Source organism: Oncorhynchus gorbuscha, linkage group LG15, assembly GCF_021184085.1.
Source record: "Oncorhynchus gorbuscha isolate QuinsamMale2020 ecotype Even-year linkage group LG15, OgorEven_v1.0, whole genome shotgun sequence".
Classification (NCBI taxonomy): Eukaryota; Metazoa; Chordata; class Actinopteri; order Salmoniformes; family Salmonidae; genus Oncorhynchus; species Oncorhynchus gorbuscha.
In genome coordinates, this window is record NC_060187.1 from 47198882 (window position 1) to 47222939 (window position 24058).

At 43.6% G+C, this 24058-nt stretch overlaps 1 protein-coding gene across 1 annotated transcript in view; it reads left to right on the plus strand.

The window, feature by feature from the left end:
- The window catches only part of LOC123997401 (zinc finger protein GLIS1), a 119665-nt gene that overhangs the window by 59990 nt on the left and 35617 nt on the right, over positions 1 to 24058 (plus strand). The window contains 4 exon segments of the mRNA XM_046301590.1: positions 9565 to 9790; positions 11316 to 11881; positions 11884 to 12085; positions 12087 to 12750. Coding sequence (XP_046157546.1) covers positions 9565 to 9790; positions 11316 to 11881; positions 11884 to 12085; positions 12087 to 12750 — 1658 coding nt within the window.

Sequence of the window (24058 nt, forward strand, 5' to 3'; positions counted from 1 at the left end):
CAGAGAACAGGAAAGTTTACACAGAGTTTGGAGATTTTGACTGTTCCACACAACATTCAAGGGAAGGCAGTGATTAGGCAACAGAATTTCCACAGAGATGGGACATTTTTTACGAATCATTACACCATGCAGGGGAATGCAGTGTTTGGACAACAGACTTTACACAGAATTAGATTTTATTTGTCTATTCATTATACCATGCGGTGATTGGACAACAGACGTTACACATAGTTTGGAGATTTTTGACTAGTCATTACACCATGCAGGGGAATGCAGTGATTGAATATCAAAGTTTACACAGTTTGCAGATGTTTGACTATTCATTACACCATGCAGGGGAATGCAGTGATTGAATATCAAAGTTTACACAGTTTGGAGATGTTTGACTATTCATTATACCATGCAGTGGAATGCAGTGATTGGAACAGACTCTTCACAGAGTTGGGAGATTTTTGTCATGTTATTATACCTTGCAGAGATTGGACAAATGACCTTACTCAGAGTCTGGAGATGTTTGACTGGTCATTACACCTTGCAGGGGGATGCAGAGATTGGACAACATACTTTACACAAATTTTGGAGATGTTTGACTAGTCATAACACCATGCAGGGGAATGCAATGATTGGACAACAGACTTTACACAGAGTTTGGAGGTTTTTTGGGGGATTTGCTATTACTTGCTCTGGTTCTTTTTCTTTCTTGCTCCTACCTGGCACGCAGGCGTCCCATCTAGAGCTCTGGAAATGCAAATGCGCTACGCTAAATGCTAATAGTAGTAGTTAAGTAGTTAAAACTCAAACATTCATTAAAATACACATGCAGGGTATTGAATTAAAGCTACACTCGTTGTGAATCCAGGCAACAAGTCAGATTTTTTAAATGCTTTTCAGCGAAAGAATGAGAAGCTATTATCTGATAGCATGTAACACCCTAAAAGACCCGCAGGGGACGTAAACAAAATAATTAGCATAGTCGTCGCTACACAAACCGCACAAATAAAATATAAAACATTCATTACCTTTGACCATCTTCTTGGTTGGCACTCCTAGATGTCCCATAATCACTATTGGGTCTTTTTTCCGATTGAATCGGTCCATATATAGCCTAGATATCGATCTATGAAGACTGTGTGATAAACGGAAATAAATAGCGTTTCATAACGTAACGTCATTTTTTAAAATTCAAAAAGTCGACGATAAACTTTCACAAAACACTTCGAAATACTTTTGTAATGCAACTTTAGGTATTAGTACACGTTAATAAGCGATAAAATTAATCAGGAGACGATGTAACTTCTATAGCTTTCGGTCTCGAAAAGATGTCTGGAGAGAGTTCGACCAAAACATCCGGTCGGAGACCGGAGGGAATCGATTCCCTTGATTCAGTTTGACCAAGAATCAAAGCTGAATCAAATGACAAGACTCTAGACATCGTGGGAAGCTGTAGGCACTGAAACCTCGGTCTCATGTAATTCGGAAGTGGCGCAAGGATATTTATTTCCATTTTCAGTGATCAGATTTTCTTGCACTTTTCGATGAAACGCACGTTCTGTTATAGTCACAGCCGTGATTTAACCAGTTTTATAAACGTCTGAGTGTTTTCTATCCACACATACTAATCATATGCATATACTATATTCCTGGCCTGAGTAGCAGGGCGCTGAAATGTTGCGCGATTTTTAACAGAATGTTCGAAAAAGTAGAGGGTCGACTGAAGAGGTTAAATTGTCATAATGTTTCAGAAAATAGTTTTTCTTAGTCACTCATAGTTTGAATTCAAGGTGAAGTTGTTCATGACAAATCAAGGAGACCTTTACGAGCACAGCTAATATCCATAACAAACTTATTTCATCCTCATGAAAATTCCATGTTTGCTGGTACAGAGACATTTCTGTCCTCCTAATTTAATTGTTTTTCTTCTTCCCCCTCTTTTCCCTCACTCCGTTGAGCACCTGTTTAAAGTAGCTGTCCTTTCGAGTTTGTTATTTTTCATTTACTTGTGCCCCCAGGTTTTTCAATCATACATCCATTACTAAGCAAACAAATACGTTCTGGGCCTATGCAGCAGACACAAATATAGATGAGTTATGAGATTTAAAGCAGGAGAAGGCAGCTTTGGACTGTAATACACAACATCTGCGGTGGACAGCAGTCACACAACACAGAGCATCCCGCAAACTTCTCCAGCCTGTCATCTCCCACCCCAGTCATGCTGTGTGTTATAAGTGTTATATAAATCGAGAAGAGAGGAGAGGAAGAATGAACTGATTATTATTAACCGTTCGTGTGCTCATCTTATGATTTATGGAGCCCGATGTGGCAACGGGTTGAATTGTCACGCTGGATTTCCAGGTGCATCCGTCTTGTGGTTTTGGCAGCTTGTTGTTTCTTGAGTTCAGATATTTTAGCGTCTGGGCCCTGACATGGGCTGTGTCCCAAATTGTGCCCAATTCCCTATATAGCGCACACATTATTTTTTTACCAAAGCCCATGCCGCCAGTTCCCTCCGAACAAAGCTAGCCTCTCTCAGTACAGTACACCTCTTGAACGCTTCCCGTCTTCTCCTCCCTCCTCCTCTTCCCTCCTCACCTCCTCCTCTTCCCTCCTCACCTCCTCCGCTCCCCCCCGAAAACATCTGCACATCTGTTTTTTATTCCCCGGGATCTCAGAAGACTTAAACACATTAAACACTGGCACAAGCGCAGTCTCACCCCAGCACTTGAAACAGCGCTTAGGTGACTTAAAAGGCAGAGGCGAGAATTATAGAAAATGAAGTGTCACCGGGGGAAAAAAATCGCCTGAGATTACCACCAATTACACTTAATCATGTACCGCACCAGGACATCTGCTGATCAGATGCAGCAGTACTATTGTCCATAGAGACTATAGAGAGCGCGCGCGAGAGAGAGATCAGATAGACAAAGAACAGAGAGACACAGGGAGAGAGAGAGAGAGAGAGAGAGAGAGAGAGAGAGAGAGAGAGAGAGAGAGAGAGAGAGAGAGAGAGAGAGAGAGAGAGAGAGAGAGAGAGAGAGAGAGAGAGAGAGATAGAGAGAGAGAGAGAGAGAGAGAGAAGAGAGAGAGAGAGAGAGAGAGAAGAGACTGTGAAAGACGGAGAAAGAGACCGAGACCCGAAAGAGAGACCGACGATCAGAATCTGGATCCCATCGTAATTTGTGTGAAATGAGAGCGATCCATTATTCAAGGAATGCTGGGTTCAGAATGATAGCATGTGATGTGATATGGTGACGTGACTGAATATCAGGTCATTCTGAGTGTAGAATGCATTGAGGAATACAATACAGGACATGCAAATCTGGAGATAATAGTCACTTTTTTGTGGGGTTAGCCATGCCCTTTCTTTGTTGGAGACATGTGGGATGTTCTGTTTTATTAGTCATTTATTAGTCATTCAGATAGAGAGAGAGTTAGCCAAAGCACAAACTGATTTATCTCAACATGACTCTCTGATGATTTGCCCCTTTGGCAACAAGAGTACAGCCTTACTGTACACATGTGCATGCCAAATGGCACCTTATTCCCTTTAGTGCACTGCTTCTTGCCAGGGCCCATAGTGCTCTGGTCCAAAGTAGTGCATTATATGGGAATGTGGTGCCATTTGGGATACAGATGTGGCACTCATATGGAAATACGTGTTTTTCTAAACCAGATCAACGTCAACGAGTCAAAAGAGAGAGCATGACATTTGTTCTGGTTAATTGTATTTGTTTGCCTGTCTTGTCTCTTTATCTCCAAATGCAGAACCGGATGAATTCATCCATGGAAATAGTTTGTAAGGACTTTCCATTTGTGGTTTGTCGATGCGTCGGATTTTTCTTTTTTATGGCTTTGCTTTGTGTTCTCGAGGGGGTTTGAAACGGAGGAAGCGTGACAAATGGATGACCTAAGAACACCGAATCAATAAGGGTGTGATTGGAACCTCATTTCTCCCCTTGACACAAGCCAAAATAAGAATCACATATGTCCCTCAATAGACGTTCTCCAGTAACCACATATATCCCTTTATAATTACTCCATGTCTGCGTCTATAGTTTATGTGTTTGTTCCTGTGTAATAGAGAGATATTCTTCTCATCTAATCTCACTATCTCCCCCCGTGGGGGGGATCCGTGAGCTCAACCGTTTCTAATCATCCCGCAATGATAGTAATAGATCTATAACCATGGTATCAAACAGGGTATCTTCGTGTGGTCCTGTTCCACAAGTTTGTTTTTCTGGGAGGTGTGTAAGAACAAGAAGGGGGTGGGGGGGGATAACAATAGAGGCCTTCTTCGGGGCTTCGTCTCAGCTCTCTCTGGTTGTGAATGCTGACATCAGTGGGTGTTTGTAAGGATGGGCCAAAAGCACATCTGTACATGGTCTTGATAGAGCAGCACAGATGCCCGCGGTGATTCTGGCATCGGCATGTAACGAGTCTCTCCCTGATCTCATGCCCTGAGATTGTCACCTCTAATTGGCTCTGAACGCTTGCAAGTGTGCATATCATTATCAGAGCAACCAATGACCCCCCCCCTCCCCCTCTTCAAAACGATTTCACTTACAAAATACATGACTGAAATCATGGAGTTCATTTCAGCTCACATTTTGGAGAGAATTGGGGGGGGGGGGAAGCCCTAAATGGTTCCTTAGAGACCACCCGTGACCACTGTTACAGGACCCAACCGCAACATGACCAGTCAGCACTGATCTGACCCCTGCGTGTTCCCATCACTGTGTCAGCGCAACAATGGACCTCTCTCTCACCCTCCCTCCATCTCTCGCTCTATCTCTGTCACCGGCTCTGTGTGTCTTCCATTTCACCTTGGTCCCAGGTGCTTCCACTGGCTTCCACCTCCTGATCAAGCCAGCCCTAACACACAACGAAATACTCGCAATGTTGAATTACCATGGCATATTCAATATAAACTGAATTTACGGTTGGTTTCCTTCCAAGCCACCATATGTTGAGAAGCCTGTTTCTCCTACAAGCCTGAGCATGACTGATTCTGTTAATGTAGCAAAGCTTTCAGCTGGGCGTTCAGTCTGTATGCTTTATGGAATATAGAACAACTATAGGACTTTAGAACCCTGGTTTATTTTAGAAGAGTGACTGTTCTAATCTAGATCTAATCTAGATCTAAACATAGACTAGTTATATGGTGTGAACTGATCAGGAAAAACTCCTTGTCCTACCAATTGCCTACAACTAGGGACAGTTTTTCCTGATGATATACCCTATACCCTAGTCCTAATCATCTCCATACAGTTTAGGCTCCTCTCGCAACCTGGTCTCAAAGCATTTCGTATTATTCTGTACGGAAATCCAGAACATGGCATTTTATAGTAGGATATGTTACGTTTCATATGGTATTTATTAATTTATGGATTCCATCACCCATCTTGTATATATTATGAATAACAATTTGTTTTATATGTCATTTACAATATGTTACGAATTTTCTAAACATAGAAGATGTTATGAATTTGCTAAATGTATGATATGTTACAAATTCTGTATAGGTGGCTTATATTAGCTAGCTGGCTAACGTTACCTAGGCTAAGGGTTAGGATTGAGGGTTAGGGTTAAGTTTAGGAGTTATGGTTAAGGTTAGGGGAATGGTTAGCTAACATGCTAAGTAGTTGCAAAGCAACTAAAAAGTAGTAAAAAAAATTAGCTAATTTTCCCGTGATGAGATTCAAATTTAGAATCTTTGGGTTACTAAAGGTTCGCGTTATACACCCACCGATCCACCCCGACTTTCATTTTTGCCTTAACCTGTTGCGACAAGCAATCCCGTGTCCAGGAGAGTAATTATTTCTGATATTTTCAATGAGGAGACTCTCAGTTAGATAGCAAATGTTCAGTTTTTCCAAAAATATTATTTGTGTAGGAGAAATCGCTCCGTTCTGTTCATCACGTTTGGCTAAGGGAAAAAACCGTATCCGGGAGCGTAATTATAGCCTCAAGCTCATTACCATAACGCAACGTTAACTATTCATGAAAATCACAAATGAAATGAAATAAATATATTGGCTCACAAGCTTAGCCTTTTGTTAACAACACTGTCATCTCAGATTTTCAAAAAATGCTTTTCAACCATAGCTACACAAGCATTTGTGTAAGAGTATTGATAAATAGCATAGCATTACGCCTAGCATTCAGCAGGCAACATTTTCACAAAAACAAGAAAAGCATTCAAATAAAATCATTTACCTTTGAAGAACTTTGGATGTTTTCAATGAGGAGACTCTCAGTTAGATAGCAAATGTTCAGTTTTTCCAAAAATATTATTTGTGTAGGAGAAATCGCTCCGTTTTGTTCATCACGTTTGGCTAACGCAAACTTTTTTTCCAAATTAACTCCATAATATCGACAGAAACATGGCAAACGTGGTTTAGAATCAATCCTCAAGGTGTTTTTCACATATCTATTCAATGATAAGTCACTCGTGGCAGTTTGGTTTCTCCTCTGTTCAAAATGGAAAAAGGCACGCACCTGGAGATTACGCAATAGTTTCGACGGAGGACACCGAGCGGACACCTGGTAAATGTAGTCTCTTATGGTAAACTTTCCAATGATATGCCTACAAATACGTCACAATGCTTTAAACACCTTGGGGAAACGACAGAAAGTGTAGGCTCTCTCCTTGCGCATTCACAGCCATATAAGGAGACATTGGAACACAGCGCCTTAAAAATCTGGCTCACTTCCTGTATGAAATTTCATCTTGGTTTCGCCTGTAGCATTAGTTCTGTGTCACTCACAGACATTATCTTTGCAGTTTTGGAAACGTCAGAGTGTTTTCCTTCCAAAGCCGTCAATTATATGCATAGTCGAGCATCTTTTCGTGACAAAATATCTTGTTTAAAACGGGAACGTTTTTCATCCAAAAATGAAATACTGCCCCCAGAGGTTCAAGAGGTTAAGTAACCATCTGTCTTGTGTAACCATACCAAACGTCTCCTTTTCCCGATGTCCTCTCCTCCTGCTGCAACATCTCCTGTATACCTCACTATTTCCTGATCCGGAGCCATGTTCCTCCTCTCATCCTCTCCTTCATAGATATGGGTATCTCTTGGAGTGCCAGGTCAAAGGTCCGTGCTCAGGAAGGCAACTCCAAAGATTGCCAAACACACCGTAGCAAAGCTTGATACAATTGTTTGTATTTTATTGATTTTAATTTTACTAAGCAAGTCAGTTAATAACAAATTCTTATTTTCAATGACTGCCTTGTTCAGGGGCAGAACGACAGATTTTTACCTTGTCGGCTCGGGGATTCGATCTTGCAACCTTCCGGTTACTAGTCCAATGCTCTAACCACTAGGTTACCTGCCACTCCAATCTCTGTAAACAGAACAAATCATAGGTAATCACTCCGCTGGCATATTTGCGGTGTTCACGCAGCTTTGCCTTGATTTACATAAAGTACTTTCTACTGGCAAACAGCAACTGTTTCCAAACAGGGAAGCAGAGAATGCCTCTTCTGAAGTGTGTTGTATTGTATTTGTCTTGAATGTGTGGCTCAATCTGTTTTGCCTGGGTATATGTGTTGTATATGTTGTTCACATAATAATTCACATTTCTGGTTACTGCAGGATTATTTTCCTGCTGTAGCAGAGTGGCTCAAATTAAGATCCTACACCTGTATTCACTCTTTAGAACATGTGGTGCGTGTTTGCGTGTGCGTGTGCACCTGTGTGTGACTGTACATAGTGAAAGGTTACACACGGTCAAGGCCATGGTGTACACGCATTTTGAATTCTCTATCCTGACTCATGTCACCATTGGCCGTCCTGATTGAATCACTCTTATTCCAGATGAGGCAAGAAATACTTGGCCGTCAATCAACAGGCCTTGAAGTTTTCAATACACAAACACAGTTGGATATGCTAACTGTGGAAACGCGCAGCCAAGAAGAAAAATTTAAAAAAAGAAGAGGCAGGACACTCCAGAACTTTATAAACAGAACCATTTGTATTCCTTGAAAACAGAACAGAGCTGAAAGAGTTCTTGCCTTCTGTTTATGGCTCTGAGTGAAACCAGCATGCCTCTCAAAGTCCCTCAGCGAGCGACACTGCAGCGGTTGCACTGACTTTCTATACCGGTCCCCTCTCGCTCCCTGTGCATCACCTCTCCCTCTCGCCACTTCTCCCCTAGTCTCTTTTTCTCTTTCCAATGCCAACCTCGCATCTCCACCGTAACTTGTTTTTCTGTGACTTCTTCACAACCTCTCCCTCTCTCTGTCCGTCTGCCTCTCCCTCCCTCCTTCTCTCTCGCTGACTACATCGTGTTTAAAAGAAGAAGAAAAATCTTTCTCTGCCTGTTACTTTATCCTCGTCTTTCTGTTTTCTCTATCCTCATGCCTTCCTCCTCCATCTCTTTTTCCTTTCATTCCTTTATATCACTTAAGGAGTGTTTGGGTGCCTGCATTGATAATAGCTCAAGAGATGTGATAACATTGTCAATAACATCATTATGAGCTAAATTGAATTTGAGAAATTGAGTTAGGGAGGTTGGAGCAGGGACATGTGGCCTCCTACACACGAACGAGCATCGGGGGTATTGTCTTTCCTTCTGGAAATATTTCGACATACACAGCCACCCCCCCCCCTTCACTCACTTTCATGTGTCAAATTTCAGATCTCTAGTCATATTCTGATGTGTTTTATGGAAACATTTTGTTAGACACAACCCCCCCCAAAAAAAAAAAAAGCTTTTCTTGGTTATATTCATGTCATGTGGTGCTAAATATATAGATTGTTTATGCTAGTGGTTCAGCAAACTCTCTCACAATTTCAACACAAAACACATTTCCTGTAATCGAAATAGAATTACCCGGTTGTGGATTGACTGAGTGTCTCTTCAATAGCAAAGTGACAAACACTTGGAACATTTTGGAACATTCATCAATGCAAATAATTAGCTAATTCCTCGCTCTTGTTTAGTTTTCCCACAGTACTAATAATATCAATGAGATCCACGCTATAAAGTGTTATTGTCTACACACTGAAGAAGGCTGTGAAGCCAACTGTATATGCTAACTGGATGCAGTAAAAATAATAATAATAATAATCATGCTTTTTTTTTTGCTTATCTGTACACAGTTCAACAACAACTTACACAAGTCTAATCTTTTGACGTCATCAGCTTTTTTAAAGTTCACCAAAGAGCACAAAACCACTCCATATCTCAACGGGTCCACAAACTTCGAAGCCAGCGATTGTCCTCGAGAGATCGATCGTAATTTGATACACTTTCAACATGTCACTGATGGAAGCGTCTCAGAGGAGATCTGTTGCACTCTATGGCAGTTATTAATCTCTCTGTTCTGTCGTTAGAGTAGCGAAACAGGCTAGCAGAGCCAACTTCCAGCTAGAGGGGGACTCTGAGGGGTTTACAGTGCTGTCATTGTCATCATAAGTGTTGTATTTATTGGTGTTGTGTGTATTTTCTTGTGCAAACAAACTTCCCCTTTGGGGATGAATAAAATCCTATCTTATTTTAGGGACTTTGAGGGTTACAGACAGTGTTGTCATTTTCATCCCTTCTCTTCCCCTTTTCCAGTGAACGGCAGCTGCAGCGGTGCGTACTGCCCAGAGAAGGAGAGTGGGCCAGAGCTGGGGGGCAGTGAGGGCACACTGATGCGCTGTGGGCAGAGTCTGGCGGTGCCGGTGCCACCAGGGAGCCAGCCAGGTCCAGTGGGTCATTACCACAGTGTCCACTGTGAGCGGCCCACACCCACACACAACCTTCATCTGCAGGACAGCCAGCAGCAGCACGCTGAAGCCAGGTAAGAACGACAAGACAGGTTCTGACAAGAACACCGGCAACATAGGGGTCAGTGCAGGCCTGAAACAGTATAGCCGTCTGTCGATTGTTTCTGTTGATCAGATTGTTTGTATTTTTTGAAACACCTGAAATGATGTTAGCAGTACACGTTCTACTATCGTATTAACACTAATAACATTATCATACTGATAAAATGAACAGTAATCATTCTACGCAGGTAATGGTATTGATAATAATCCCCATATAAATGCGTACTTCATCTGTCAAATGTAATTACCTATAGCATGTAATGACATTTCTCATAGAGGAGGCAGGTACACTACGTAACATCTATTCACTGGTCAGAAAAAGATTCCTATCACCCTCTCTGGCCTCTATACACTCCAAAGTGCTTCTGGAGAGACATTCAATTCTCCCATATTGTCTCCGAATGCCATCGCTGCAGCCAAACAGGAAATAGCGCTCATGAAAGAAAGGGGGGGCACTCTCTCTCTCTCTCACACACTCTTTATTGACTACGAAAAAGTCCATCTCTGGCTCTATCTAGTACTTTTCCCCAGTGTGCGTCGAGAGAGAGAGAGAGAGAGAGAAAGAGAGAGCGAGAGGGAGAGAAGAGAGAGAGAGAGAGAGAGGACAAAGGCAATTCCTTCATGGAGACAGGAGAGAGAGAAAGAGGGGCCTTCTCACATCACTCAAGAGCTTTGCACAAAATCCATAATGAGCGAACTGACAGGAATTATTATGTAGGACATCACAGCGACGCATGGAGAAATACGACCTGGCTCCCCATTCACCCGGGGGCAAGATTCCCACCATAATACACAGTATTGTAAACGCTGACCCTTCACAGGCCGCCATTATGCCAACAAACCAGGTGACTCCTATTTATCCCAACATGTAGGCTTAGGTTTAACCCCTTTGTGTCATCAAAGCCTGTCAGACTAGTGACACACAAGAAGGCTCATCCATCGCCTCTTCTTCTGTCCTCTCTATCTGCCGCTCTCCTATTCTTAGCCATAAATGCCCATTCATAACTGCTCACAGGGCTCAAGGTCCCCTTTCATTTATTCATGAAATCACTCCCAGATCATCTGTTTCTGGTGGATGCTGCCTTGTTTTGAAAGGGACCCCAACAAGTCACTAACTAACCTTCCGTTTCTCTCTGAAAGTCCGCTGGCTGTGTGAAGTGGACGTTAGACCCCCTGACTAAAAGACTTTTAGTTCTGCGGGGGCTCTCTGGGGTGAGATGTTATTCGTGTAGCCAAAGAACGAGAGCACGGGAGAGCAGAGAAAGAGAGAGGGGGAGAAAGAGAGCCCACTCTAGGCCAGGTCTGCAGCTCACAGCCTTGCTGTTGTGCGAGGGCTGAAAGCTGCGGCGTGTGGGAAGGATGGCTTGGCAGGACCCAGACAGCCGTGGCCTTTATCTATCAACAGCGGGCGGCTAATAGTGCTCATATTCGCCCCTGTGTTGTCCTAATAGCCTCGCTCTGCTCAGATTCCCTGCCGTGTGTTTTTCCCCTCTACAGGTCCTCTGCCTTCCAGAGATCCCTGGCCTCTCCCGACCCAGGCTGCGGAACCTCCAACGGGACCAGGGCACTTCCTCTCTCCTATCCCATCAAACAGGAGGCATCCATGGGCTACAACATCTCACAGGGACCAGGGGTCCCCACCACAATCCAGGGTGCCTTCCAGAACAGCAGGGGAAACATTGGGGTCCGGCGGGGGGAGATGGAGGGTCCTCTCGGTGGAAGCGGTGGTGGCAGTGGCTTAGGCAGTGCTCTATCGGCAGACTCAGCGTACCCGTTTAATAATGAAGATGGCTCCTCCCCGCTGTCTTTGTCCCCAAGCGGCTCCCGTCATTCAGCGCGGCTGCTCACTACTAGCAGCCTGAAGAGACGCTGCCTGTCCCTGGCTTCCCAGTCCGCCGCTGCCAGCAGTAACGCTAGCGCCGTCGCGAACGCCGTCGTCACCACCACCGAGGGGATCGATATCACCGCCATTATCTGCTCCTCCCAGATGTCCGTGGTGGCCTGTGTCAACGGGCTCCGGACAAACCCCTCACCCCAGCCCAGCGGCGGCTTCTCCTCCCGGGCTGGCCCCCACAAGCCCCCACCCCCCCCCAGCAGTGCAGCAGCCCCCAGCAGCCTCTCTCGCAGGAGAGTTGTCAGCTGCCCTCGCCTGCCGCCTGCCTGCTGTCCCTCTCCTCGGGCTCCTCCTCGGGCTCCTCCTCCTCCTCCGTGTCGTCTCTGGACCCGGAGCAGCAGAACCAGGGACTGTGTGAGGAGCCCGGCTCCATGCAGCCGGGGGGGTGGAGGAGGAGGAGGAGCAGGCGCCGATGGGCTGGGTCTGCTGATGAGTGGGGCCCTGATGACGGGAGGCCTGCTTGGGAACGTGTCTATGCTGGAGGGCTGTCAGAGGGCCGGTGGAGGAGCTCTGAAACAGGAGCCTCTAGATGACTTCTCTCCCAGCGAGGAGGAGCTCTTTCAGCACCACTACCACCATCACCACCATTATAACCACCTGACCGGCCGCACTGCTGCCAGCCACCTCCGTCCTCACCCCCACCACCCTGCCCCCCCGCGGCCCTCCATGCCCCCACCCTACCACCTGCACCAGTACGGGGGCCCAAGCCCGGGGGGCTTGCTGCACCTTCAGAACCAGCCCACATCATCTTCATCTTCTCTCCTCTTGGGCCTCAAGACTTCGAGCCCCGTCGGGGGAGAGGACGGTGGGCCGCTCAGCGACAAGCAGGTTTGCCGCTGGATTGACTGCAGTGTGGCGTACGAGCAGCAGGAGGAGCTAGTGAGGCACATCGAGAAGGTGCACATCGACCAGCGCAAAGGGGAGGACTTCACCTGCTTCTGGGCCGGCTGCATCCGCCGCTACAAGCCCTTCAACGCCCGCTACAAACTCCTCATCCACATGAGGGTCCACTCGGGAGAGAAGCCCAACAAGTGTATGGTAAGTCCCTCTCCCCACCATAGAAATATAATTAATTGAATGGAAATCCCCATTCAAGTAAACGTGATGGGTGTGCTGGCGGCCATATTGAATGTACCCATGCCATTCTAGTAATTCCCCACCCTGAGTAGAGAACCAAGCCATTACGGTTGGTGTCGGCAGTCAATGTTGTTCACAGCCCACTTTTCTGAATGGAAGCCATTTTTTATGGTCCATTGTACTGTAGGTTACATTTCTTCTTCTTCCGCAGTATATTTTAACTGTGTGAAATTGACACTTCCCAGCTTGTGCAAACAGTTTGATTGTATCCCTGCATATGACTTTTTCCAGTTTCCACAGAGCAGGCCAAGAGAGCCGGCTCACTTTTATTTAAACATACATTTTGGAGCTGCTGTGTACAGTACATGTGTAATACATGAACAGGTGAAGTTGATGGTAGACTAGTTCCTAATACAGTATATCCCTTATTTGGTATTTCATTGAAATTGGTTGGTGTCCAACCAAAAAACGTGCCGTGTTTGAGTGATAAAAGTAAAAAAAAATATATATATAGATTTTCAGAGACTGATGGTCGATTGTGATTCAAGGAAACATTTACATCAACAAGATGCATTGTTTCCAAAAGCAATACGGATCATTTTTTCATTGCAAAGTTTTTTTTTCCAATGATAAAATCAGACTAGTTTTTTTATTGAAAATGGATACATTTGTAGTCACAGTATTTTTTTGCAGTATGTTTCAAGCAGACATTTTCCATTGAAGAAAAAGCATTATAATTGGAGCAGTGTAGCTCGTTGTATAAATTGCTTTGTGGTTGTATTCTTTACAGGTGAAGCTCTCCTATTCCACAAGTCAACACACCAATCAACGTCAAACTGTCACTCCCCAGCATCCCTTAGCAAATGGAAAAAGCCCTCCAACCTAGAGAAGGATTTAGTCCAAATACACAATAGTCCACAATTTGTGTTGGGCGATGTCATGTTTATTTTCTCTCACTTTGCCGTTTTTTAAGAAGGGATTCAGATCATGAAAAACTAACACATCTGGTTAACATAACCAAACAATGCATACACTTGATCTCTTTAAATGGAAGGTTTAAATGTTTAGCTGTCCCACAAGTATTAAGTGAACTGGCTTTTTTTATCCAAACCAAACACAGGGAAATACGTAGTAGTCTAGCAGAAGAAGAGGCTTACGAAGCAGAGGGATGGATGGTAAAATATCTTGTCTTGCTCAATTCAAGAGTTTCACCCAACCCCTGTCCGAAATGTTCTTCCTCGTTCTAGGAAAACCATCCAAAATAGAATTATTATTGTGCAATACGATCGTAGCCTAACACCACAAAAATACCTGTTTTATTTCTACTTATGTTTTATGAAATCCCAGGCGATATATAGAAAAAGAGAATCATATTTTTTATAATTTACTGGCTGCTCATTATTGTGAACGTGTGAAAACTGGCGAGCGTCATAAGTTGTTAAGTGAAATGCAGTTAAAGTGTTTAAGTGTTAAAGTGACACTTAACACTGCTTTACATTGTTAGCTACATTTTATAGGATTTTTTTTTTTTACACGAAGGCGTCGTGTAGTATTTGAATGCATAATGAGCAATGGAAGTTACTGGAAGTTCCTCAGAGCCATCGTTCATTAGTGCGTGTGCATGTTGAAGCTCAAAATGTGCTCAGGCTGTGAATCTTCTCTCAACTCTGTTGTGCTGTTTTTCACGCAAATTCTGGGAATTCTAGGGAGTTCTGGGAACAAAATTCCCTGTGTTTTGGTCCAGCTGTTGGTTTAGATTTTTTCAGAGAGTGTTGCATATACATTAAACACTCACATTTTTTTCTTCTCTTGTGACTGTTCATGCCAGTATAAGCTGAGTGTGTCTCAAACTCTGTCACGGAGGTCAGTTTGGTGCCACATGGGACAGGAAGGGAAATAGACGGAGTGTGTGTTCGTGTGTGTCTGTATGCATACGTACTGTACTACATGTATGTATAAATGTGTGTTTGTGTGTTTGTGTGGGGAGATGCTTACCAGATGCTAACACTAGAACAATTCGCCTCAGTGTAATGGAACCGCTGGGCTCTATCTCGGGACGGGAGGCAATGTGTGTGTGTGTGTGTGTGTGTGTGTGTGTGTGTGTGTGTGTGTGTGTGCGTGCGTGCGTGCGTGCGTGCGTGCGTGTGTGTGTGTGTGCGGGTCCAAGTTACACATCACAGCCTCCCAATCACTCAGACCTCAGCAAGGCCTCAAACATACATAAATGCGCACACACACACAGACAATAGGAGGTATTGATTCTATCCATGTTGGATTCTAACACTCAGTTCTCAAACTGAACAAAAACAGAAATGTATTCAGACTTGCATAAACACTTCTAATGAGTATGTATTTAGATTCAGCTCGACAGAAAGCCTTAGAGAAAGTGGAAGAAAGTCTGCACGTGTTTTGCACGTGTCTGAGGCAATGAGTTTGTGTTTGAATAATGGTTGAGAGTGTGTGGTCATTCACGTGCAATACTATGGCGATAGATCCCTGCCATAATTTGTCACAAATGTGGGCTATGATTTGTAGTGGGTATGCATTTATACGCACAGCATGTGTGTGTATATGTCGTCGTATCTTATTTCGTATCCTTATTTAGCCCTTATGCGTCTGTGACCACTGCAGTCAGAAGCGTTTGACTGATGCCTGTTGTGTTTGCTGTACTCATGCAATAGACAAAGGCATTTAGGAATTCAAGCTATTTGCACAGAGGAAACAGATGAGACATTTTGATTCAGGACCAAATGCTCCAGAAACCCCCCACACCCCCCAACCCCCCAGCTAATTCCTTTATTATCTTTCCAGCGGCAGATTCCAGTGGGCGCTCATGAGTTGGAGCTGCGCTCACATCCAAGCATAACACTCCCCTCCCCTCCAGCCTCCTCCAGCTGCACAGCATTTGTTTCATGCGGTGTCTTGGCAGGAAAAAGTCATTATCACAACACAAAAGTCGTTCTCCGACCTCTCGCTTGTCACTGTCCATACCTGGCTATGTTTAACGCGGACCTATGTTTAACGCGGTCCCCCATAAAAATTGCGACTCCATCTGTAACCATTGAGTTCGGAGAACTTGTAAAGCCCCCCCCCCCACTACTACAATTAATGCAGGCCCCAGGGCTGTTGTATAGTAGTCTGGCAGGCAGGGACACACGGGCGAAAAGGAAATGGCATAATCTCTCTGCAATATCCTGTTATGTTTCATGCCTAATTCGGAGTGTTGTTTTAGTTTATTACATTTTTTTTTTTTATCTTGTCTGCATAAATATTAAAAATATATCCAGCAACCGGAGACCTGACATAGTCACCGGCTTTGATAACTTAGTGGGTTATATCGAGACGGTCCTGCGGGCTTAATGTCTCTGAGTCAGATAGCTCCACTCTGCACCCTGAAGTTCAGATAAATATTCATCTAAACCCTATATAATGTAGAACTTGATGAGACACGTCATGCTGGACCATATCTTGCGTTTGGTTCTTGACTTGGTTCTCTCCGAGTCTCCACAGATGAACTGAATGGCAAAATTGTGTCCATTGAAAGTATTGCACAATGTTGGACTATATGGATGTGGAGAAGGCCTGTTGAAGGATTCGCTTGTGCTTCCCTCAATGTTTTGTCAGTGACTTACCTGAGAAGTTGACTGGGTCAAGTTGCCTTTTAGATACATACTCATTGTGGTTCAGTTGACTCTTTAACCTACGAGTGCCTTCAGAAAGTATTCATACCCATTGACTTTTTCCACATTTTGTCGTGTCACAGCCTGAATTTAAAATGGATTCAATTGAGATTTTTTTTGCTCACTGGCCTGCAAACAATACCCCACAATGTCGACGTGCAATTATGTTTTTACAATTTTTTACAAATGAATTAAAAATGAAAAGCTGATTTGTCCGGAGTCAATAAGTATTCAAACCCTTTGTTATGGCAAGCCTAAACAAATGAATGAGTAAAACTTTGCTTAACAAGTCAAATAATATATTTCATGGACTCATTCGGAGCATTAATACTGTTTAACATAATTTTTTTGAAGGACTACCTCATCTCTGTACCCCACACATACAATTATCTGTAAGGTCCCTTGTTTGAGCAGTGAATTTCAAACACAGATTCAACCACAAAGACCAGGGAGGTTTTCCAATGCCTCGCAAAGAAGGGCACCTATTTGTTTCTGGAGCATTTGGTCCTGAATCAAAATGTCTCATCTGTTTCCTCTGTGCAAATAGCTGGAATACCTAATGGTTAAAAATATCAAAAAGAAGACATTAAATATCACTTTGAGCATGTTGAAGTTATTAATTACACTTTGGATGGTGTATCAATACATCCAGAAACAACAAAAATACAGGCATCCTTCCTAACTCAGTTGCCGGAGAGAAAGAAAACTTTTCAGGGATTTCAATGGTGACGTTTAAACAGTTACAGAGTTTAATTGCTGTGATAGGAGAAAACTGAGGATGGATCAACAACATTGTAGATACTCAGCAATATTTACCTAATTGACAGAGTGAAAAGAAGGTAGCCTGTATAGAATACAAATATTCCAAAACTGTTTGCAATAAGGGACTAAAGTAATACTGCAAAAAAATGGCAAAGAAATTAACTTTTTGTCCTAAATAGAAAGTGTTATGTTTGGGGCAAATCCAATACAACACATTATTTAGTACCACTCTCCATATTTTCAAGCATAGTGTTGGCTACATCATGTTATGAGTATGCTTGTAATCGTTAATTAGGGACGTGGTCCCGTGGTGGGAACATCAATCAGCGGAAATGTTCAAGAGCGCCACCTATAGAGGTTGATAAATTTCAAACTTTCATTAAAATGGACATACAATGTACTGAATTAAAGCTACACTCGTTGTGAATCTATCCACCAAGTCAGATTTGTAAAATGCTTTTCGGCGAAAGCATGAGAAGCTATTATCTGATACCATGCACCCTCAAAATACTGCAACGTCACCTAACACGACAGTTTTTGCGTTAGCCGGCGCAAACCAAAACGCAGAAATAAAATATAAAACATTCATTACCTTTGACGAGCTTCTTTCTTGGCACTCCTAGATGTACCATAAACATCATTTAGGGTCTTTTTTCGATTAAATCGGTCCATATATAGCCTAGATATCGATCTAAGAATACTGTGTGAACAACGGAAAAAAATAGCTTTTTCTAACGTAACGTCATTTTTTAAAATGAAAAAAGTCGACGATAAACTTTCACAAAACACTTCGAAATACTTTTGTAATGCAACTTTAGGTATTAGTACACGTTAATAAGCGATAAAATTCATCAGGAGGCGATGTAAATTCTATAGATGTCCGTCTCGAAAAAATGTCTTGGAGAGAGCTCGACCAAAACATCCGGTCGGAGACCGGAGGGAATCGGTTCCCTTGATTCGGTTAGACCAAGAATCAAAGCTGAATCAAATGACAAGACTCTAGACAACGTGTGGAAGCTGTAGGCACTGAAACCTCGGCCTAATTTAATTGGTTCACTTTGAACAATTCCTTGAAGTCGCGCATGGATATTTATTTCCATTTTCAGTGATCAGATTTTCATGCACTTTTCGATGAAAAGTACGTTCTGTTATCACAGCCGTGATTTAACCAGCTTTAGAAACGTCTGAGTGTTTTCTATCCACACATACTAATCATATGCATATACTATATTCCTGGCATGAATAGCAGGGCGCTGAAATGTTGCGCGATTTTTAACAAAAAGCTGCGAAAAGCTGCTTAAATTCTCGACTTCCCTAACAGGTTATTAAGGACTGTTGAATTTTTCAGGATAAAAAATAAACGGAATGGAGCTAAGCACATGCAAAGTCTACACTGAAGTTGTTTACCAAGAAGACAGTGAATGTTCCTGAGTGGCCGAGTTACAGTTTTGACTTAAATCTGCTTGAAAATCTATGGCAAGACATGAACATTTTTGTCTAGCATTGATCAACAACCAATGTGACAGAGCTTGAATAATTTTGAAAAAATAATAGGCAAATGTTGCACAATCCAGGTGCGGAAAGCTCTTAGGGACTTACCCAGAAAGACTCACAGCTGTAATCTGTGCCAAAGGGGATTCTGACATGTATTGACTCAGGAGGTTGAATACTTATCTACTTATCTTGTTTTTTCCATAATTATTTCTACAAATGTTAGAATTTTTTCTTCCACTTTGACATTACAGACTGTTTTGTGTAGATCGTTGACCAAAAAAAAAGACAATCAAATCAATGTTTATTGCACTTTGTAAATACAACAAAATGTGGAAAAGGTCAAGGGGTGTGAATACTTTCTGAAGGCACATATTTGTCAGGTGTGTGGAGACCTTTTAGAGCCAGAGGCATAATGCCCACTGAAACTGAGGGGACGTGTGCCCCCCTCAATTATCAATTTGTATAATAAAATGGAAGATATGGTTTGTTTTACATATAATTAATTCAAAGATATTAGATATAGCCATCAACAGAATTAGGACAGATGTAATTACCTTTTTTACCATGTACTTTCCAAGTATATACCTGGTAATCTCTGTCAACAATTAAAATAGTGTTACCCATTTTACTTTAAGAACACATTTGGTATTTTACCCTCCAAATTGAATAAAGTTTCGGTTTTAGTTTTGAGAACGATTGAGAATTCAGAGTGGCACCGATGCCACCCACGTCATAATGATAAAACACACCCCAGCCACCACCTCACCTGCCTAATGAAACCACTCTCTCGACACACACACCACCATATGCTGAAGGAAAATTGACTGCAGTCAGCCAGGGACCTGCTGGAAAAAAAGCATAGATCATGGAATTTCCTTCTTTTTTTCACAGGTGTGAAACCAGCAAACATATATATTTAGATTTATTAGACTGATTTTTGGAAGAGAGTGGCCCAAATCCCCCCACAAGCAGACGTTGAGACATACAGCGGCGTCCGTTGCCAAGATGGCGTGGTGTTTTCTCCGGGTAAATGGAGTCTTTTGTGAGCAATCAGCTCCGACACAGGAGATGAAACGGCGAGTGCCATTAGCTAATTAAAACTGAGGTTCTACACATGACCCGGCTTTTCCCCTGAACGCTGTCCTGAAACCGGAGCCGTCTGTGCGTAGGGCGCAGGCGGCGACTGACGTTGATATTAATGTGTTTGTACCAGTACGAGCCGCTGACACTCCGGCCTGTCTGGACTGCTTAGCCAGCGCAATCTTTCAGAGGCTGGGACTCTGGCCCGGTAGCAGCTACCTGCAATGAAGACATATGATTCAGAATTTTAACCTAGACGGCCAGGTCTGTAGGCATGAGCCAGCTCAGCGCTCACAGAGACCCACACACCTCTGTACTGGAAGAGAAGGGGAGGGAGAACTCTGTACGATGCAGTTAAACATGAATACTCAGAAGCAATAGGGGAGAAAGGGAGAGAGGAGGCTTCTTTTTTTTTTTTTTACATGTCAGGACTAAATGGATAATTGTATGGGGAACTTGAGTTCTGATAGCTTGCCTAGAATTTGAAAGCGCAGAGTAATTGAATTCGGAGCAGAAAAGCAATGGGAGCCCACAGTAACCGTCTGCGGCGTATCTGGAAAGGACAGTGTCAACCCATGGTTACCGTCGCTGTATGACTGTGGGTCCAGAGCGTCCCCGCCTGCTGTCAATCATTTATGTACCCACCCTCCCAGTCTCTTATCAATCAAGCCTGTGGGCAACCATGTCCAATTGTTATTTCATGTATTCTATTGGTGCAATGAAGCCATATTGTCATGCCATCGTTATCTTCTGCCGTCTGTCAGATCCTATGTGCCACTTGGCTGTCTCGGGCGTCATGCTAATAGTGGAGAAACACTGACCATATGCGATACATATATTAGTATGATGAAACTTCTGGCAGAAATGGTCTGAGACTGATGTTTTGGCATGGTAATGAAAGGCCTGGATATAGATGGATCTTGCTTGTTTTCCTTGTCGAATAGGCCAGGCCAAGTTCTTGTCAAGCCATAAAAGTTTTCCAGTCAATCTCTTTACAGTAATGCAATCCAGTCTTTTGTCTTCTCTCTCTCTCTCTCTCTCTCTCTCTCTCTCTCTCTCTCTCTCTCTCTCTCTCTCTCTCTCTCTCTCTCTCTCTCTCTCTCTCTCTCTCTCTCTCTCTCTCTCTCTCTCTCTCTCTCTCTCTCTCTCTCTCTCATATATATATATATATATATAAAGAGCCTCAATAGTCATTTTTATATTTCATTTCGCTACAGCTGACACAGATAAAAGTATTATGAAGCCACAGTGAAACAAAGTTAGAGATGCAGTGAACCAGCTCCCCTGTCTCAGACTGCGTAACCAGGTATCAAAGCAGGGACAATCCACTATATGCGATACCCTAATTACATTTGTCTGGAATGCAATGTTTTGAGTTTGTAATTTCCTTAACATTTAATCATGGTTTTGTATCAGAAACCTGATCGACCGGGCTGAAGTTGACAGGCTTGACTCTAACATAGCGCAGTGGTTGTGTCATAATTGTGTCCCATCCAAGTCCTTAATCAGTTTAACCTCACCAGTGGGCCAGATCAGTTTACTAATACGTGGGAGAGACGAACAGAGCCGTGTTCAGGGTCTATTGTCCAGGCACGTTCCTGGGATCTCTGAGGGGATGGGATGGGGACCTGAACAGGTCTGCTGTAGAACACTGGTCTAACATGTGTTCTGGGATCTCCTTCTAAGGTAATAGGGCTCATTAGACCAGATCCACCAAATGACACCCTAGTTCCAAATGGCAGCCTACTTTTGACTAGGTCCCATAGGGTTCCCATAGGACTCTCGTCAAAAGTAGTGCACTATATAGGGAATGGGTTGCCGTTTGGGATGCTGCCACAGTTCCTAAACGATTCCAAACAAAGCACTTTGGGTTCTCTAATGCTGCAGTGTCAAGGGTCATATAAAACATGGGGTCTTGCTTGTAAACCATTTAAATCCTCAAGGCAGGCAGGCTTCTTATGGAAACATTAGGAGGCAGTTTACCAGGAAAAAAGAAAAATATACTTTCTCGAGCGTCATACTCCCTACGTCACACTAGCCTCGTTTTGTACTGACCGACGAGACACCATTTGTGACCGAGCAGCAGCCATTCCGCAAACCTTCTCTGTGAGCCGCAGTGTGTGAGCCGGGCCTGTTGGGAGTGTGTGGGACAGTGTGTGAACAGTATGTGGACAGAGGTAAATCTCTCAGTACCCAGAGGTGGAGTGGGTGTTGTTGAGGTATTGATGTAGCAGGGGGGGCTGGGTGTCAGTGGGACACGCATCACACAAACCACTGAGCCCAGAGAAACATCATCTACCTCGCCTAGCCTGACCGCCGTCACATCTCCCAATAAACAGAGCAACAAGAGACACCTTTATATTCCCTTCTCCAGACCCAGACCATGTCTGCTTCAGAGCCAGGGGCCGCCAGACCACAGCCCCTGGACTACGCCTCCACTCAGACCAGTCCAGACTCCGGAGTCAGACCAGGATCCAGTGTCACTCTGGGCCAGCAACTAATATAAAGTAGCTACAGTACAGACACTGGTACTGTCGAGAGAAGGATGGATGTTAGCATTATTTTTTTAAAGGATTGAAATAAAAATGTGTTATGTGGTAGGGTTATGTTGACATACGCACTGTAGTGTTCAGTGGCTCGGTTGGCTAGCGAGCAGGTGACATTTGAAGGTTTTGAAAGGAGGAGGAGGCCCGAAGGAAAGTAGAAGAGAGATTAGTTGAATCATTGTATAAAAATAATGTCATCCCCAAAGTATTCAGCCCAGAATCAACTCAACACGCTGTATGATATACCTGAAAATGATGTGAATGTGGTCCATATTTGGGAGCTTTTTCATAGCATTCATAGCGTTGGCAGAACATTGCGCTCTGTAACGCTGACTCACAGCTGGAATCCAGCAGGGCAATTAGAGCTGGGAGCGTTCCCCAGCAAAGTGTTCAGTCCTCCAGGCCAATGAGGCTGTCCACACTCCCTACAGGCTCTGTCTGTTTACACTGTCAAGCCTTCACTCTGCCTGTTATAATGGAGATGCGGCAGGGTAGCCTAGTGGTTAGAGCATTGGACTAGTAACCGAAAGGTTGCAAGTTCAAATCCCCGAGCTGACAAGGTACAAAATCTGTCGTTCTGCCCTTGAACAGGCAGTTAACCCACTGTTCCTAGGCCGTCATTGAAAATAAGAATTTGTTCTTAACTGACTTGCCTGGTAAAATAAAAAAATAAAAAAATGCACCACAGAGCTGTATCAGAGCTCTCTCCAGAAAGAGAGAAAGAGAGGGAGAGACAAGAGAGAGAGAGAGAGAGACCAAAGTAGGGTTGCAAAATTCCAGGAACTGGTTTTCCCAAAATCCCGGTTGGAGGGTTCCCAGAATCAGGAGGGAATAAACAGGAAATCCCGAACTTCCAACCAGGATTTCTGGAAAACCAGAGAATTTATTGAACGTTCTCTGAATTTTGCAACCCTAGACCAGAGAGAGAAAGAGAGAGCGGGAGAGGGGTGGGGGGGCAACGACATCACAGTAACTTCCCCATCTGAAGATGGTGTACGCTTTGTCACAGTGGAGAATTCTGTCATAACACCGGCGCCTAGAATGTTTAACCTGCTGTGTTGTGGCGTTGCACAGACCCCATTGTTTGGTGCTACTGGCTTGGTTTATTCAGAACCAGAGATTTCGATTGGTAGACATCTGATTTACATTCCTCCCGTAGAGTTTTACACCCCTCCAGTGACGCTGAAGAGTCCAGAAAAGGATCCCAGTACAACTTCAAAACATGTGTTTCATATTTGATCAGTTCAGCCTCGGAATTAGTTTAACATAGACATAAAAGGGTTTATGCTGGATTTATAACCATTGGTTTTGTTTCCTTACAGAATGAAGGATAAGTCTGGGAACTGTTTTATTGTTTCCCGTCTTATGCTAGCTTTGGTTTCTGTAATAACAGCGATTACGTTTGTGGCACGTAGGACCGATCCTTTCAGGTTGTCCGTTTCACCGAGCAAAATGAAACCAAAATCGGTGTGCCAAGTTTCACATTTTAAAGGGACAAAGCCACGCTTCACATTAGGTCGTGCACAATTTGGTCAACCCGGACGGTACTGCGAATGGAAATTGCACGTGAGAGAAAAAAAAAACATTGTGCGGGCCGCGGTGTGCGGCCACGGCAAGTGCCAGGACTCATATTACTGGCTAACGTAAACACGTGTCGGATGAGAAATGTCATGGAAAATATTCCATAAATATAAAAACGTTTACTGT